This window comes from Saccostrea echinata, unplaced genomic scaffold (assembly GCF_033153115.1).
Source record: "Saccostrea echinata isolate AGI-Se365-2 ecotype Australia unplaced genomic scaffold, CSIRO_AGI_Sech_v1 ptg000036l, whole genome shotgun sequence".
NCBI classification, from domain to species: Eukaryota; Metazoa; Mollusca; class Bivalvia; order Ostreida; family Ostreidae; genus Saccostrea; species Saccostrea echinata.
In genome coordinates, this window is record NW_026889785.1 from 3,192,501 (window position 1) to 3,208,175 (window position 15,675).

Genomic DNA, 15,675 nt, shown 5'->3' on the forward strand with positions numbered 1-15,675 from the left:
CTTTAAACACTTCACCCTCCCGAGATTCTACAGACTGAGATGTCGAAAGGCGTGAACCAGGCTCTACCAAAATAGATGATCTAGCAATTGGGGTTGACGTTGGAACCCCAGCATCGTTTGCCATGCAAATAGCAACATGTACCAGGAGACGAATGTTATCGATTTCCCTTTGCTTTCTAACTAGACTCAACACCACCTTCGCTTCCTCCCCTGTGAGGCTTTTGAATTCATTCTCTAGTTCCCCCAAGGAATATCTACTGAGGGGATGTTCCTTTTTCAATCTTGCCAATTCCCTCTCATCCTGAATCTCCACATCCTTTAACCTCAATGCTAGGGGTAGCAGATTCTTGCCAAGCAGTGAGTGTTTCTGCTTAAGAACTATCGACATCTAGTAAATAGATACGCAATGTAGTTAAATTTAATACCACATTATAAAACATGAAATAAAAATATCTACAAACCAACCATAATGCGCAAATTATAAACCAACTCAATGAAATTCATGCACACAGCAAAAACTGAGCCATACATTCAAAATATATTGAATCACCCTCTAAATATATCATTAAAATGAAATTAAATAAGATAATTATCCAATTATCGTAAATAAGTATACACAATATATAACTATGACAAGCTTGCCTAACCTCAAATCCTCTACACTACACATACATTTAGTGCACATTACCAGAATACAAAATATTATACTAATTTACTCCCAAAATAATACTAAGTGGTATAAACAAAACCCAAGACAAACTTGCTACAATTACAAAATGCACTAGAATCCACTAGATGCACAATCAAATGCAAGAAAAAATTTATAAAGAACACATTTCTCTAAATTACAGATGACTCTCGATCTCTCGAAGTTCAAGGAACCGCAAGAAAAGTTCGAGAGATCGAGGAGTTCGAGAGATAGAAAGTGAATAAAATCCGGAATTTTCAGTCCTGATCATCATTGTTCTACTATTATAAATACCGGAAGTATATGTTGATAATGTCATTGCACGTTTTCATTTGTTTTTACAGGTAATTCATTTGATTTCAACAACAATGATCGTATTTTGAACAAGAGGCCCAAGGGCCTTAACGGTCACCTGAGTATAATACAACAATTTAGAGGATCCATAGAGTATAAAATGAACTGAAAGGTGAAGCTTTGTTGCCCAAAAGCAAGAAAAATAGAGTGATCAGGATCAAAAAAATAATTAGTCTAGCATTCATTCACAGTTCATAAATTAGGTTCTAATCTGTTCCTCATTTAACACTTTCACCATACAGTAAATTAACAAAATATCACTGCTTCTGTACCATCTTAATTCCTTGTTGAAATCTCTTACATTGGCCTCTCTTGATCTTTGATGAACATTTAATAAGACAAGTTATTTTTGTCTCATTTTTATTTATCTATTACTTACAAGTCTACCTGATCATTAAAACTATGAAAGTACTTTTTGTATTATACAATAAAAATTCTTGCATAATTCTCTTATTCTATTAACCTTTCAAGTACATTATTTACAGTGATTAATTATCAAAAGTAAATGGCAAAGGGGAATAACTCCTCTCGGTAGATTACAAATTAATAGTGCCCTAGCTAGGACCAGAACACTTGACTAAATGGTCCAGCTGTTCAAATATCTGGTAAAAATACCCTTCCTTATTAAAACTTTTACTCTTTTTGCCTCTGATATGCCCAGGTGCAGAGAAGATTTTTAAAGAAATAATGCATTTTTACTACAGATTCACTATATTATCAATAGACCCCCCCCCCCCCTTCATCAAGAAACATCAGAGCCTCTCACCCTGGGACCAAAAGTTTGCACATCATAAGTAATCACTTTGTTTATCTGCTTAACACTGAGGAGCAGACAGGATTATTTAATAGAAATAATGCATTTTCACTATATTATCAAGAGCCCCACCCTTGCACCAGCACATCTGACCCAGGGGTCATGCAATTCACTACTCTGGAAGAAGCACTCTTGCTCATCATAACTATACACTAGCTTCTTTGCTTTTTAACCAGAAGCAGAAAAGAATGTTTTCAGAAAAAAATTGCTTTTTCACTATATAATCAATAGAGCCGCCCCCCCCCCCCCTTTTTCACCAGAACCCTTGACCCTGGGGCCATGAAATTCACAAGTTTGGAAGAGGCATCCTTGCATATCATAACAATGTACTTAGTTTGTTTAAATAATACCCAGGGGCAGAGAAGAAGAGTTTTAAAGAAATAATTCACCTTCACTCTAGGATCTATATGGCCCCACCCTAGCACCAGAACCCCTGTCCCTGGGGCCATGAATTTCACAATTTTGGAAGAGGCATCCTTGCTTATCATAACAATGTACTTAATTTGTTTAAATAATACCAAGGAGCAGAGAAGAAGATTTTTAAAGCATTAATGCATTTTCACTATATAATAAATAGAGCCATGAAATTCACAATTTTGGAAGAGGCATCCTTGCTTATCATAACTATGTATTTAATTTGTTTCAATAATACCCAGGAGTAGAGAAGATTTTCACAGAAATAATGCACTTTCACTATATGATCTATATAGCCCCGCCCTAGCACCAGAACCCCTGACCCTGGGGCCATGAATTTCACAATTTTGGTAGAGTCACTCTTGCTTATCATAACTATGTATTCAATTTGTTTCAATAATACCCAGGAGCTGAGAAGAAGATTTTCAAAGAAATAATGCACTTTCACTATATGATCTATATAGCCCCGCCCTAGCACCAGAACCCCTGACCCCGGGGCCATGAATTTCACAATTTAGGTAGAGGGCTCAATGCTTATTACAATCATGTGAACAGTTCGACTGCTTGATGTCGAGGAGTAAAGAAGAAGATTTTTAAAGATTGCATTAATTTTGGTGGTTTTAGCCCCACCCCTCAGGCCCCAGGGGGGCAGGGACCATGAAATTCACAATTTTTGTCCCCCTTCACCCACAGATGCTATATGCCAAAATTGGTTGAAATTGGTTGAGCGGTTTCAGAGAAGAAGCTGAAAATGTTTAAATGTTAACGCACGACGCACGATGGACGACGCACGACGACGGACAAAAACGGATAGCAATAGGTCACCTGAGTGACTCAGGTGACCTAATAAATAAAACGATATCTTTTAAGTTTCAATATTTATTTGTTCTCATTTCATGATTACATGAAACCTGAATAACAATCGTCGGTGTGGCTACCCCACAGGCTTGATCGGGTCCTTCACCATACTTCTCGTATTAAATCGGTATTTAATTCTTGAGATAGGATTTCTTGTGCAATGTTTGTCACACTGGGATTATGTAGACTCTAATAAAACTTTATAATCTACGGAAAATTATTGACACGTCTCTTAAATTATTTTCTAAAAATTATCGTCTTGCTGTCAAGTCAAAATAGGTTGTGAAGCAATTCTTTATAATTTACCAATTATAGTAGTCAAGGCCGTACGTATAGGTCATTTTTTTCCCCGCCAAATTTGGTGTAACATAGGGAATTGGAGGGAAGGGGTTAAATCCGATACCCCCCGGGGAAATATATGGGTACGGTTTAAAGGGGTCAGTGAAAACGTTTGATACCCCTGGAAATTCCTAAGGGTGCGACCATTTCCCGCCATTTACCCATACAGTATTATTTTGGGTAGTTTTTGTTAGCCTGGAATAATTAGATTATTTTTTGTGCCAATATGTTAATTTGCTGTCACTATAGAAAACGAGTATCGCACGAGAGAACTTTTATCCTTGGAAGTAGATGAAATTTATGAGGGATGGGGAATAAAATGGGGGCTGCTTATATGAAAAGTTTACTTAGTTAATCACCCCCCTACAACGGAACAATTTCCGCTATTGGTTGCAATAAATTATTCAAGGGAGTGATATTTTTTTTTTACTATGTTGAAGCGTGTGATGTCATCTTATATAGTGACTTTAATAATTCCGTTAATAAAACAGTGTTAAAAACTTTAAATTATTATTAACTTATTATCAAATTAATAGCACAAATAATACAAAAATCATGTTAAAATAAAAATCCAGTTAAAATTATAAAAATTTAAAATTATGTTGCTAATTTTAAAATCAATTTTTGATACAATTTCTTTTATTCTGAATTGAATGCATTAAGTATTATTTGAGAGATGCTTTTGATATGATCACAATTAACTCCCTTTAAATACCACGTCATCATTGCCTGTAAACTGTGATTGACTGTGAACTCTAAATTTGTTATGATATCCATAGGCCACGTCATCAGTGACTGTAGACTCCCTCGACTTTAAAAAAAAGCGTTATTGCTTATCACGTGGTATGCCGTAAACAATGAAGTCAAAGAATTTTCACAGTCACTTGGGTCAGCTATAAAAAGACGAGATTTCTGGAGACACTTAAAGGTGCGCGTTCAGAAATAGATAAGGGAGGACCTTTGTCAGACGAATTAAGCAGTGCGCGCCACTGAACCGTGGCAAGTGCATTTTTTGAAAGACTGGATTTAATAATGTGACGGACGATATAAACATTGAGAAGGTTCTTGTTCCTAATAAGACATGAAACAAAAATTATTCATAGAATTTTTATATGCTTTTCAGGTCACATATACAACGTATAGAACAATTATGATAAAAGATTACATAAAATGAAAGCAAGAATAAGATCACATTTCTGTATAGTACAATAAGTAAGTTAGATTTTTAGACTTCATTTTTTTTTCAAAATGTGAAAAAATACAGCATACATATTTATTTTTCAGTTTATTTTCTACTTGTCATACCTTCAAACCATTTCGTTTACACAGTTCTCCCACAGACGACCTAAGCCAATTAGGTGAAAATAACAGAGACCAAAATATCCTGGTTTATAGTATAAAGAAAAGAAAAATGGACCCTTGAACAACCCTAACAGAAAAGTACTATAGTATACGAGAGTTAACTATAGAAAATTAAAGTTTTTTTTTTATCTAGTTGATCAAAGTATTTTTACTATGTATTCAAATTGTCATTTTGTTTGTAATTCCTACAAGCAATTATCTTAAATTGAAAAGAAATATTACTTGTATATTTACATATTATTTAAAAGAAATACTTCCCTGGTAATATGTTAAGAAATATTTAGTCTTTAAACCTTGATTGATTGTTTGTTGTTTAATGTCCCTCTCAAGAATTTTTTCACTCATATGGAGACGCCACCACTTAACGATGGAGGGCTACAAATTCTGACCTATACTCGGCACTTACGGCCATTGAACAGTGAGGGCTCTTTTTCCTGCCAGCACCTACTGCGACACGGGACCTCGGTTTATACGGTCTTCATGTCCCACAGTGGGATTTGAACCCGCGACGTAAATTTCAACTCCTTACTTCGCGACTCTTGAGCAAACGGTCTAATCACTACGCCACGCGGGCGACTTTAAAACCTTGAAAAAGTACTAAAGTAAAGTAAAAAAGTATTTCCAATAATTTTTTGCTAGGGAATACAGAGTTTGTGAACAATTCTCAGTGCATTAACGATTCTCAGAGTAGAGACTTTGCAAAGAATCTTGTTATGAGAGAACTACTTACAACACTGCTTTACAAGTTTGATGATAAAGCAGAGCACTAAATTTCTTGAAAATATACCTTTCAGAATGTAGCTGCTGAGATAGATGCTTCACCGGCAGAAGAACTTGACCTGTTACTCCGCTGGACAGGAGACGAGTCGTCAAAGCAAGTTCAAAGCCTGAAAGTGGCTGATGCAGGAAGACCTGTTGTGACAGCTCGACAGATTTTGGAAGCATTTGGACAGTCGTTATGGCTCATCCGAAATGTCGAAGTTGCACTAAAGAAGAAACTCAATTCTTTTCCTAGGATGACGGGGAAGGACAGAGGCAAGATGTTTGAACTATCTGACACTCCGTCTGAGACGAGGGCCTGGAAGGGGAAACCTTAATATGCAGCTCTTTTGAGTCTATATGACATTTCCATGGGAATACTCCCTGCCAAATTGCCACTCTGAATACAAAATAAATGGCGGGAGTTCTTAATAATATTATAAACAAATGCTGAGCCTGCAGAAATAACCATCTGAAACATATAAAATCTGTGAATAAAGATTGATTGTATGTTGTTTAACGTCCCATTCGAGAATTTTTCACTCATATAGAGACGTAACCATATACCGGTGAAGGGCTTCAAATTTTGACCTTTACTTGGTACTAAGGGCCATTGAGCAGTGAGGGATCTCTATCGTGCCAACGCCCGCCGCGACACGGGGCCTTCTCAAGAGACTTCAGTCTGTCTCTTCCGCGCAATTGTCAGTCTTCACCATCCATTTCGGAATATCGATGTATTTTCATAATACTTAAATTTCGGGTTTTGTGGTTACTGTTTTTCATACATTGTCAAAGTACATTGCCATGAGCTCGAAAACATGTATAAATGCTAATTATAAAAAGCCTGCCTCTCTAAATTCAAAAGACATAAGTTAAATGTAACCCTCTACAGTATATTTTGCAAAGTAAGTCAAAGGTCAAGCAGAGTGTCTTCAATCTTATACATATGAAATTATTAATTATCAAAAATTGAGATTGAACTAAATTTAATCTTAAGTTATATATAGTATTAATCTGCGCAGTACAGTTAAGGTGTCCAATGGAAATAATACCAATAAAAAATACATTCTTAATCGCCACTATTTTACACACTGAATTGTTGACAGGTATTTCCGTTATTTCCCGATCATGACAAGGAGCATACGGCAGTTATGACCGGTCGGCAGGGGATGCTCACTCCTCCATGGCACCTTATCCCACCTCTGATGTTTTAGAGGTCCTTGTTTGCTCTGCTTTTTATTTGTATTGTTTAATGGACTTTTGAGCTTGAATACTGTTTAATATCTCCATATATTTTATCCATGTCACTTCCCTCGTCTTCGTTTTTACCAGCAACACATAAGTGAAAAAAAAAACACGAGTCAATACCACATCTCCAAACTTCAGAAAAAGACCAAAATCATTATCGCCATTGATTTCCCTAAACTCCAGTTTAAATTCTTCACTGAATTTGTCAAATCAGCTTTTCAGTAATCGAGGATGACGAGGGAGTGGAAAGTAACCAGGATGAGTGGGACAGACCAGTGTTAAAGAACCTTCCAAAGCGCCAAATCTATCTATTGACGCCGCGTACAAATTTTTTACCAAATGGACATCAATGGACTTTGTAAACAACATATCACCTGGGCTTAAAGAAAAGGTGTTTGTACTTGTACAGAGGACCGGATTCCCAGACGATTGTGGAGAGTGGGGGCGTACTGGACAATGGTAAATTCTACTTTTACAGAAAATGACGATAAACTGAAGACAGTGGTCGTTAAGGAAAACCGTCTGTGTGTTGAGAAAAACGTCCAAAACCAAAGACATTACGTTCCTGATGAATACAGTGTTGTGAAGTGCCATAGATCGAACTAAAAAAATAAGGACTGCTGAGGATAACAAAAGGAGGATAACCATATTTACTAAATTACCACCTTATCACCAGGACAGAGAAAAAATTGCAATCGTCGAATACCGGGGCTCATATAAGATTCCCCAAGGAAACAGCACAAGAACATCTGTGCCCTATTTGCGTACTGATCCAGCCATTGTCCAAGAGGCTGCAGGAATTACCAAAAACCTCTAAAGACCAGTCGCCAGATGATGTTGGTTGATTTAATCCATGCCAAACAAATCAGGGATAGAGTATATAGATACACTAAAAAGACAGACAGCGGCCAACATAAACTCCACAACATTGCTCATGAGATACTTTGAAATCTTTCAACGCCAACAAAACCACCAAGCGTAATTTTGTATTTTGGGACTTGAAGACAAACTGCATGGAGAGAAATGGACGTTTAAATGATATATACAGAACTGTCAATCTTTGGCCTTGTTTCGTAACAACCAAAACATACAGTCGCCTGCGTGGCGCAGTGGTAAGAGCGTCTGCTCTAGAGTCGCGAAGTAAAAAGAGTTGATCCTTATGTCGCGGGTTCGAATCCCACTGTGGGACGTAGAGACCGGACCTTTGGATGAGACTGTATAAACCGAGGTCGGGTGTCGCAGTAGGTGCTGGCACAAAAAAGATCCCTCACTGCTCAATGGCCCTGAGTGCCGAGTATAGGTCAAAATTTGTAGCTCTCCACCGGCACATATGAGTGAAAAATTCTTAAGAGGGACTTTAAACAACAAACAAACAAAAAACAAAACATACAAAAATGAGAAAATTTTAAAACGCGAGGCGCTTCAAAATCCACTTTTCCTCAGATCACGTGTATACATATGTGATGATTTGAAAGAAACTGAAAATTGACATTCACATATGTATACACGTGGTCAAACTTCATTTACTGGATGGCTATTTGTCAACACTTCCATGTACATGAACAACCTTGTCCCAGGAATGAATTTTGCCCTGAGGTAACAGTTTTCATTCCAATGAAATGTGCCCCTTTCTCTTAACAAGCCTGACAGTAGAAACTAAAAAAAGGTATTTATTGCATTTGACAGAATTAATGGGTATGCTATTTCTATTAGTTCAATAATTGTTTACTACTAGGCTGATAATTTTTCGGTCAAAATACCACTGACTTCACCATACCATTTAATTAAATGAACGTCATAATAAATATACTTTATACATACTTTGGAAAGTTATATCAATGTGTTAATTCTAGCTGAGTGACTCTCGGGTGACCTAAAAAGACACAGCAGACAAAATGAAAGCTGGGAAATATTAAAAAAATCATCAATAGCACTTATCATGAAGTCTTCGGACGTGAGCTGAAAGCTGACTGTATGGTATGTGTTTTAAAAAAACAACCAGAAACATCGAGTCTTAAAAATATTCATTTTACTGGGTTTATTTTAAACTCTTTAAATTTTTCGCAAAAAGTTTCGTTCGACATTATTTCATACCCTACAAAATTAAGAAGTTAATTTTCGTAAAGACTCATTCGTAAAATGAATATGACTTTTAAAGACTAAGCATTTTGAACGCCTTTCTCATCAATTTTGTTTTAAAAGTTATATAGATAATAATTATAAATATATATAAACCTTTTTTTAAAATTCGCTCAATAACAATTATTACGAAACGATTAACAATAAATTCAGTGAGACCTTTACCCATTTCACATTTTTCATATAGATCATGGAGACGTTTCTTGTACTTAGCGAGGCTGAATAAAAAACGGTACAAGACTTTTTCGAGCCCAAGCTTTACTCCATGTCGGAGGCCTCCGCCCTGCCAAATGGCACAAGACTTTCATTTGCTCCCGTACAAGTGAAAAGTGTAAGTTAATCTCTCTCTCTCTGAAATATGTGTATAATACAGGTTTTCAAAATTTAGGTCGGAGATATCACGTTAGTGTCTAGTGGGTCGAAAAGAAGAGAAGTCCAAATATGCATGGGAGGAAGAACAGCCCTCCTTACCCCCTGGTGTATTATTTCTCTCTGCTGGACGTTCATACATAGAAGATTGACCGTCCATAACCAAAGGAATATAGCCGATGTCAAAATTTTAACCGGCCATATTGTGTATTCTATTTATTGAGCGTAAAAATCTATTCATTATATTTTTTCTTACGATAAGCTTTACGAGTTCTATTGACCATTGACACCTAAGACGTTTCAGTACCACGTGACCCTATCTAATTAGTGGAGATTTTTACCTCGAGGACCCCATTTTACGGGCCTTTTCTCGTCAAATTGCGGCCGTTTTCAACATTATTTAAAAAATTAAACGATAATTATATGTTTCAAGAATATAATAGCGTTTCATTTTTAAGAAATTTAGATACGTGATAAAAACCCTTTAAGGTATGTCACTCGTCAGCTTTTTAGAAAAGTTCAGTCAGAACCTTTAACTTCAAAACTATTTATTACAATTCAATTTTTATAACATATTTAAATGAAACACTGCAAATTATTCAACATTCAATTTAAAAACTGCTCTCAAATTTATAAAGAAGCAAGATTTATGAGGGACTTTTTTCTTGTGGTGGAAGGATATTTTGAAGAAAATTCTTCAAATCTACACATTTGTCAAATTTATTATCTTGGAACTTAAGCCCCTCATACTTTTACTTAGAGAATATTTTCCGTTATGATATGCTAGGAATATTAAATATAGGTCCCAACTTATATTTTTAGAACAAATTTTACACACTCACTGAACAGACTTTGTCAAGAAATGAAGATATATTAAAGACGTCAAGATAAAATTTACACTGTTTTTTGCCTGAAAATCACACATTTTGACCAATATCTCAAAAATTTACATCACTGACCCCAACTTTCATTATTTTAAACAACACGATACTTCCAATCTGTCTGCACTTAAGTCATAAAAAGTTTGATAAAAGTAAATATTTTATTGCCTCTTTAGATTTTTATACCCCAAACATGATACTTTTTTTAGTGCAAAAAGGTCACACAATAATTTATGCACATTATTTTGTATGATTTGTTCAATTATAAATATTATTCAAAGTATTTTACGTAAAATAAGATTATATTTATTGCCATAATTACATCTGATTAAATATGATAAAGAGTAAAGTAATTAACCACAGTTACAGTTTAAGTGCAAAAAGGTCAACTTAATTGTACCGTAGCTCAGTCCATTGTCTTTGCAATTTTGAGTCATGCTATATGAGTACTTATCTAAAATATACTTCTCAAAAAATCCTTGATATAACAAATTTCACGAGTGACATACCTTAAAATATGTTATTAGGATAAATTTATATGTAATTTAACCCTTATTCTCAATTAGACTAAAATAAAGTACATGTATTAAAATTGTTTCAGTTGAAAGAGTCCTTAGATGCAATCAAATATATAGTATTATTCAAGAAATTAATATTGTACAGGACAATAATGTAATTTTGCTTCAATCAAAGCTTATATATAGTTCTTCCTTCGCAAATATGAACAACAGAAGTTTATGTGTTCTTTTTTCCGTCGTTGAAATAGTTAATTACAATTTTGCAACAAAAATTTCCGACATCAAAGTTGCAGCTCGTATTGCTTTAAAAGACAAACAACACCAAGTCCGACTTGTACTTTCCATTCTTTCTTTTTTTTTTTTTTGGCATGATTGAAGCGCTGGCTGCAATTTGAAAAGGAGACATATATTAACATTTGCCTATTTTGTAACCAGTATTTTTTTGTTGTTTAAAGCAACATAATTTTGAAAATCAGTGTACTAATTTGAAGAATTTGCCATGTATTTTGAAATTAAAATTTTTAAAATTTGGGTTTATAAAGTTGAGTTATTTCTTAGGAAAGGAATTTAAATAAAACGTTGCAAAAAATGTTGACTTCAAACGATTCATTTCATCCTTGACATTTGAACAAATGCTAATTGTTTTTTGCATTGAATTCCACGATATAGAGGTTGGAGAAGTTCTTAATACGACTTAAACCAACATAATAAATGTGATCATTTTTTCTGCTACCGAAATGTAGCACAGCACTATTCATAGTTGACCCTTGAGCTTTATGTATGGTCTTTGCTGCAGTCATCTGTAGGGGAAATTGCCTTCTAACAAAATTGTAGGATTTGTAATGCTGAATGTTAAAACATCCTGTTACCTCCAGTATTGGTGTCCAAGACTGGGGAATGTCTGCCTTAGATAGATTTGAATATTTTTCGCCACTGACAGCCTGATGAAGAATTTTCAAGCTCAACCCATACAATACTGGCACGCTGTGATGAGAAGACGCGGTAATCAAAGATATTTTTTAACAGGAGTCTCCATTTGTTAATCCATCTTCTACGCTTACATTTAAGCACAATTAAATGGTGGTCCAATAGCAAGATGGAGTCCCATGGTTTTTCCTGTCCAGTCCTAAACTAGACTGCTGATATTCTTGTTTCATCAACTTGTTTGTCTATTATTTACCTCGTCAAACAAATTCAACTTGCAAACTTCAGACTTTAGAAATAATATATCCCATTGTCAGCATCAACACGAGTCTGTGAGATTGTGTAGATTAAAACAATATACAGTTTAAACTTTTTTAAAATTCTAATTGGCGGCTTCATCTGAAGGCAGGCATTATTACAAGTGTTGTTAAAGATACATATATTTTATTGCGCGAAAAGACATATCAAGATAAAGGTTGGATACCAGCGGGACACATATAAATGATAAAATATAACGTTATTTTCAATCTTGGCGGACATAATGTGATGATTTTTTCGGAAAGGCGGACATTTCGTGGCGGCGGACATAGTGTGACGGCGGAAAAAACGTGACTGAACAATATGTATAACACAGTGCAAAAGTGGCAAATCGGCGCCCGTCAAACTCTATTTGGCATAAAACCCATGTTTTACCATATAAACCATCACTTACAGCGTTCAAAACTACTCTTGTTACAGGTAAATCTCACCTGTCAGGTGAGATAATCCCCTTTGAAAAGAAAATTCCCTTGGAAAAAATAAAGTTCCCATAGGAAAAATAAAATTCCTGAGATATATTATCAAAATCCTGCAGGATTTCATTATTCCTTGCAGGGTATTTAAGAAATCCTGCAGGAAGTTAATTTACTATGGGAGAATTTATTATCCTTTAGGATTTTAATTCCCTATAGGAGAGAGAGAAGATCCCTTTGGAAAAATATTTCCCTTATGATTTCATAAATTCATGTAGGATTTTATTTTCAATTAGAAATTCCTGTAGGATATTTTTGAATGACATTGTTTTGAGGAAGCCATATGGTTACCTTTACAGTTCCTACGTTTAGGTTACTTTTGTCATCATGTTCCTCTTCATCATACCTGAAACATATTTCTGTGCCTTTATATATATTTTGTCCATGCCCAGATTGAAGGCATTGGAAACACGGAAGCGAATTTGGGACGAACAATAGATGGATGATTTTTTTGCAGCTGTTAGAATTGACAAATTCAGTGGTTTTTATAATTCTGGGTACAAGTTTCAAATATTATGTAGGATTGAAGTATAATGAGTTTGTTTATAGATAAAAATTGACACAGAGTATTTTTTTGAGATTTTGTCCATTCTATATAAACACAATTGAAAAGATAAGTGTTGATATGATGCCACAATTTTTTGATATTTTGTAAGGGAGGGGGAGGGGGGTTATTTTATCCTGTTCAGATGGGTCTTCAAAAAAAAAAGTCCAGGAATGGACGAATGTCAAGAGTACACTAAGGAAAGTAAGACCAATAAAGGTGTAATACACTGCAGGAAGTGGGACAGTATTGAAAGAAAGTATAACAAGAGGCCCATGGGCTATATCGCTCACCTGATTACTGTTAGTAGGAAAAAGAAAAAAAAATCAATCCAGTATTAAAAAGCTTAAATTCATAATTGTTCCCTACCTATTCCTAAAAGGGGGTGGGTGGGTTATGATTTGAATTAACTTGAATCTATACTAACCAAGGATGCTTACATATTTACTTCACTTACTGTGGTTTTTTTCCCTCTAATTTTGAACTTTCCATATGAGTGAAAAGTTCTCGAGAGGGACGTTAAACAACAAACAAAAACTTGACTTTGTAAGGCAAAAAAACTTGTTTTAAATTGTAAGAAATAAATGTCAGAAGTTGCTCAAGTTCTAAGAACTTAAATAAAAAGAGTACCGCAAGGCGGAGCATTCCCTCAAAAAGAGCATATCGACTTGATGCAAACTACGTCAATTCCGTTTCAAACAGCACTAACTCATTCGCCGACAAACACACACGATTGCATTACTATATCTCCTCAAACTATGTTGCGAGGGATTATAGATGAAAGTTCCACTATAAATCTTCTGAATTCTTTTGTGCACCGAATGCTTTATTTGAAAAACTGCTTTGTTTACATTTTAAATATGTTAACTTTTAAACAGACATTTGTTTCATTGTAGGATGGCACACAAATTCTTTCCTGTAGCCGACCCATCCCATACTCAGCAAGCATAACGGTAAAACTTGTTGGAGTAGGACATTCGGCCAAGTTTTACAGATGTAAATGGACAGACTGGTGACATTCTTAATTTCAGTATTGCAGATGAATCAGGAGCAACGCTTGCAGCCCTAACCGACAAAACTAAGCATTGCAGAATTGTCGAAGGAAAGACTCTTCATGTTCGTGAATTTGTCGAGAAAAGTGATAAAATCGCCATATCGCAATATAATGGTCGCCCGCGTGGCGCAGTGGGTAGAGCGTCTGCTCTAGAGTCGCAAAGCAAGAAGTTGATCCTTAAGTCGCGGGTTCGAATCCCACTATGGGACGAGGAGACCGGTCCTTCGAACGAGACCGTATAAACCGAAGTCCCGTGTCGCAGTAGGTGCTGGCACGAAAAAGATCCCTCACTGCTCAATGGCCCTGAGTGCCGAGTATAGGTCAAAATTTTTAGCTTTCCGCCAGCAAGTGGTGGCGTCTCCATATGAGTGAAAAATTCTCGAGAAGGACGTTAAACAACATACAAACAAATCCTCCATAATGGAAAGGCAAAGATTGAAAATCCCTGAAGCAATTACCTAAATGGCAATCAAGCTGAACCTGCCTACATCCCCAGTTAAGAAAGTAGTGGATGCAATAGAAATGCCACTCAAGAGCATATTCACAGTAAAAGGACAAGTGACAAAGGAAGGTTATGACAAGCATTTGAACATAACTTATCTCACAGAACATTTTTTGTTAAATATTGAAATAACAAAATATACCAAACACAAATTAAAATATATACATAATTAATTTGACATTAACAGATGTGTCTGTTGCATAGGCGTCGGAAGCAAATTGAGTGGAGTGGCTAATTGAAAGGGGGGGGGGGGGGGCTAAACTAACAAAAAAAAGATAAGCCCCAATTTTCAATGCCTATATTATGTCTATCTTTGCAAAAAAGTGGGGGGGGGGGTAAGCCCCCCCCCCCCCCGGTTCCGACGCCTATGTGTTGAAAGTGGCTCTGGTAAATGTATCAATATTCTTCGGTTACAATACCTGTTATGTCACTTCTAAAAATTGACTTAAAAACTGTCTCCTTTGTCATCTCAAAGACCTTCATATCTCAGACCTGGATTTATGGTAGTAAACCACAAGCAGTGGAGGTCATACAAGTCCGTAAGATTCAAATACAAAAAGAGAACTGATGGTGTTAAATCTACATTTTATTGCCCATAATAGTAATTAAAGCACTTTCAAACATCGTTAATAATTTATAATTTCAATTAAAGTCTGCAATTTCACAATTTAAAACTCTCTTGCCACCCTCCATTGATGATATTGACAGTTTCGAATCTTAAGTTCGACTTGTTCCAAAGTGATCCATATAATCTTAGCAGAAAAACTGTGAAAATCAAATAGATGCTGTTATTAACAATGATGTTTTTCCAACCTATCCACCTACCTACCCGGACATGTATTTGTGTAAAAAAAATTTAAGTAATCTTACAGTGGGTGAAAATTACATTATAAAGGAATGTTATAATAAAATTATGAAGAAATGTTTCAAAAAGCGAGTCAATTGACATTGCAAGAAACACTACTGAACAATAAAAAAAAATATTCCTTATTTGGAAAAAAATAGGAAAAGGAAGATTAACGTCGTTTTAAAATAATTTGTTCTGGAAAAAAAGGATCATTAAAACACTAGCTGATCGTCTCCTTTCGAGCAATCAAATTCAAACTGCCGTCTAGTT

General features: G+C 35.5%; 1 protein-coding gene across 1 annotated transcript in view; it reads right to left on the reverse strand.

Annotated features, from left to right (window-relative positions):
* Positions 1-388, reverse strand: part of LOC133199787 (uncharacterized) — an 877-nt gene extending 489 nt beyond the window's left edge. Inside the window, exon 1 of the mRNA XM_061335625.1 lies at positions 1-388. This exon is cut by the window's left edge and continues 15 nt beyond it. Within this exon, the coding sequence (XP_061191609.1) occupies positions 1-388 (388 nt within the window).
* Between the last annotated feature and the right edge of the window lie 15,287 nt (positions 389-15,675).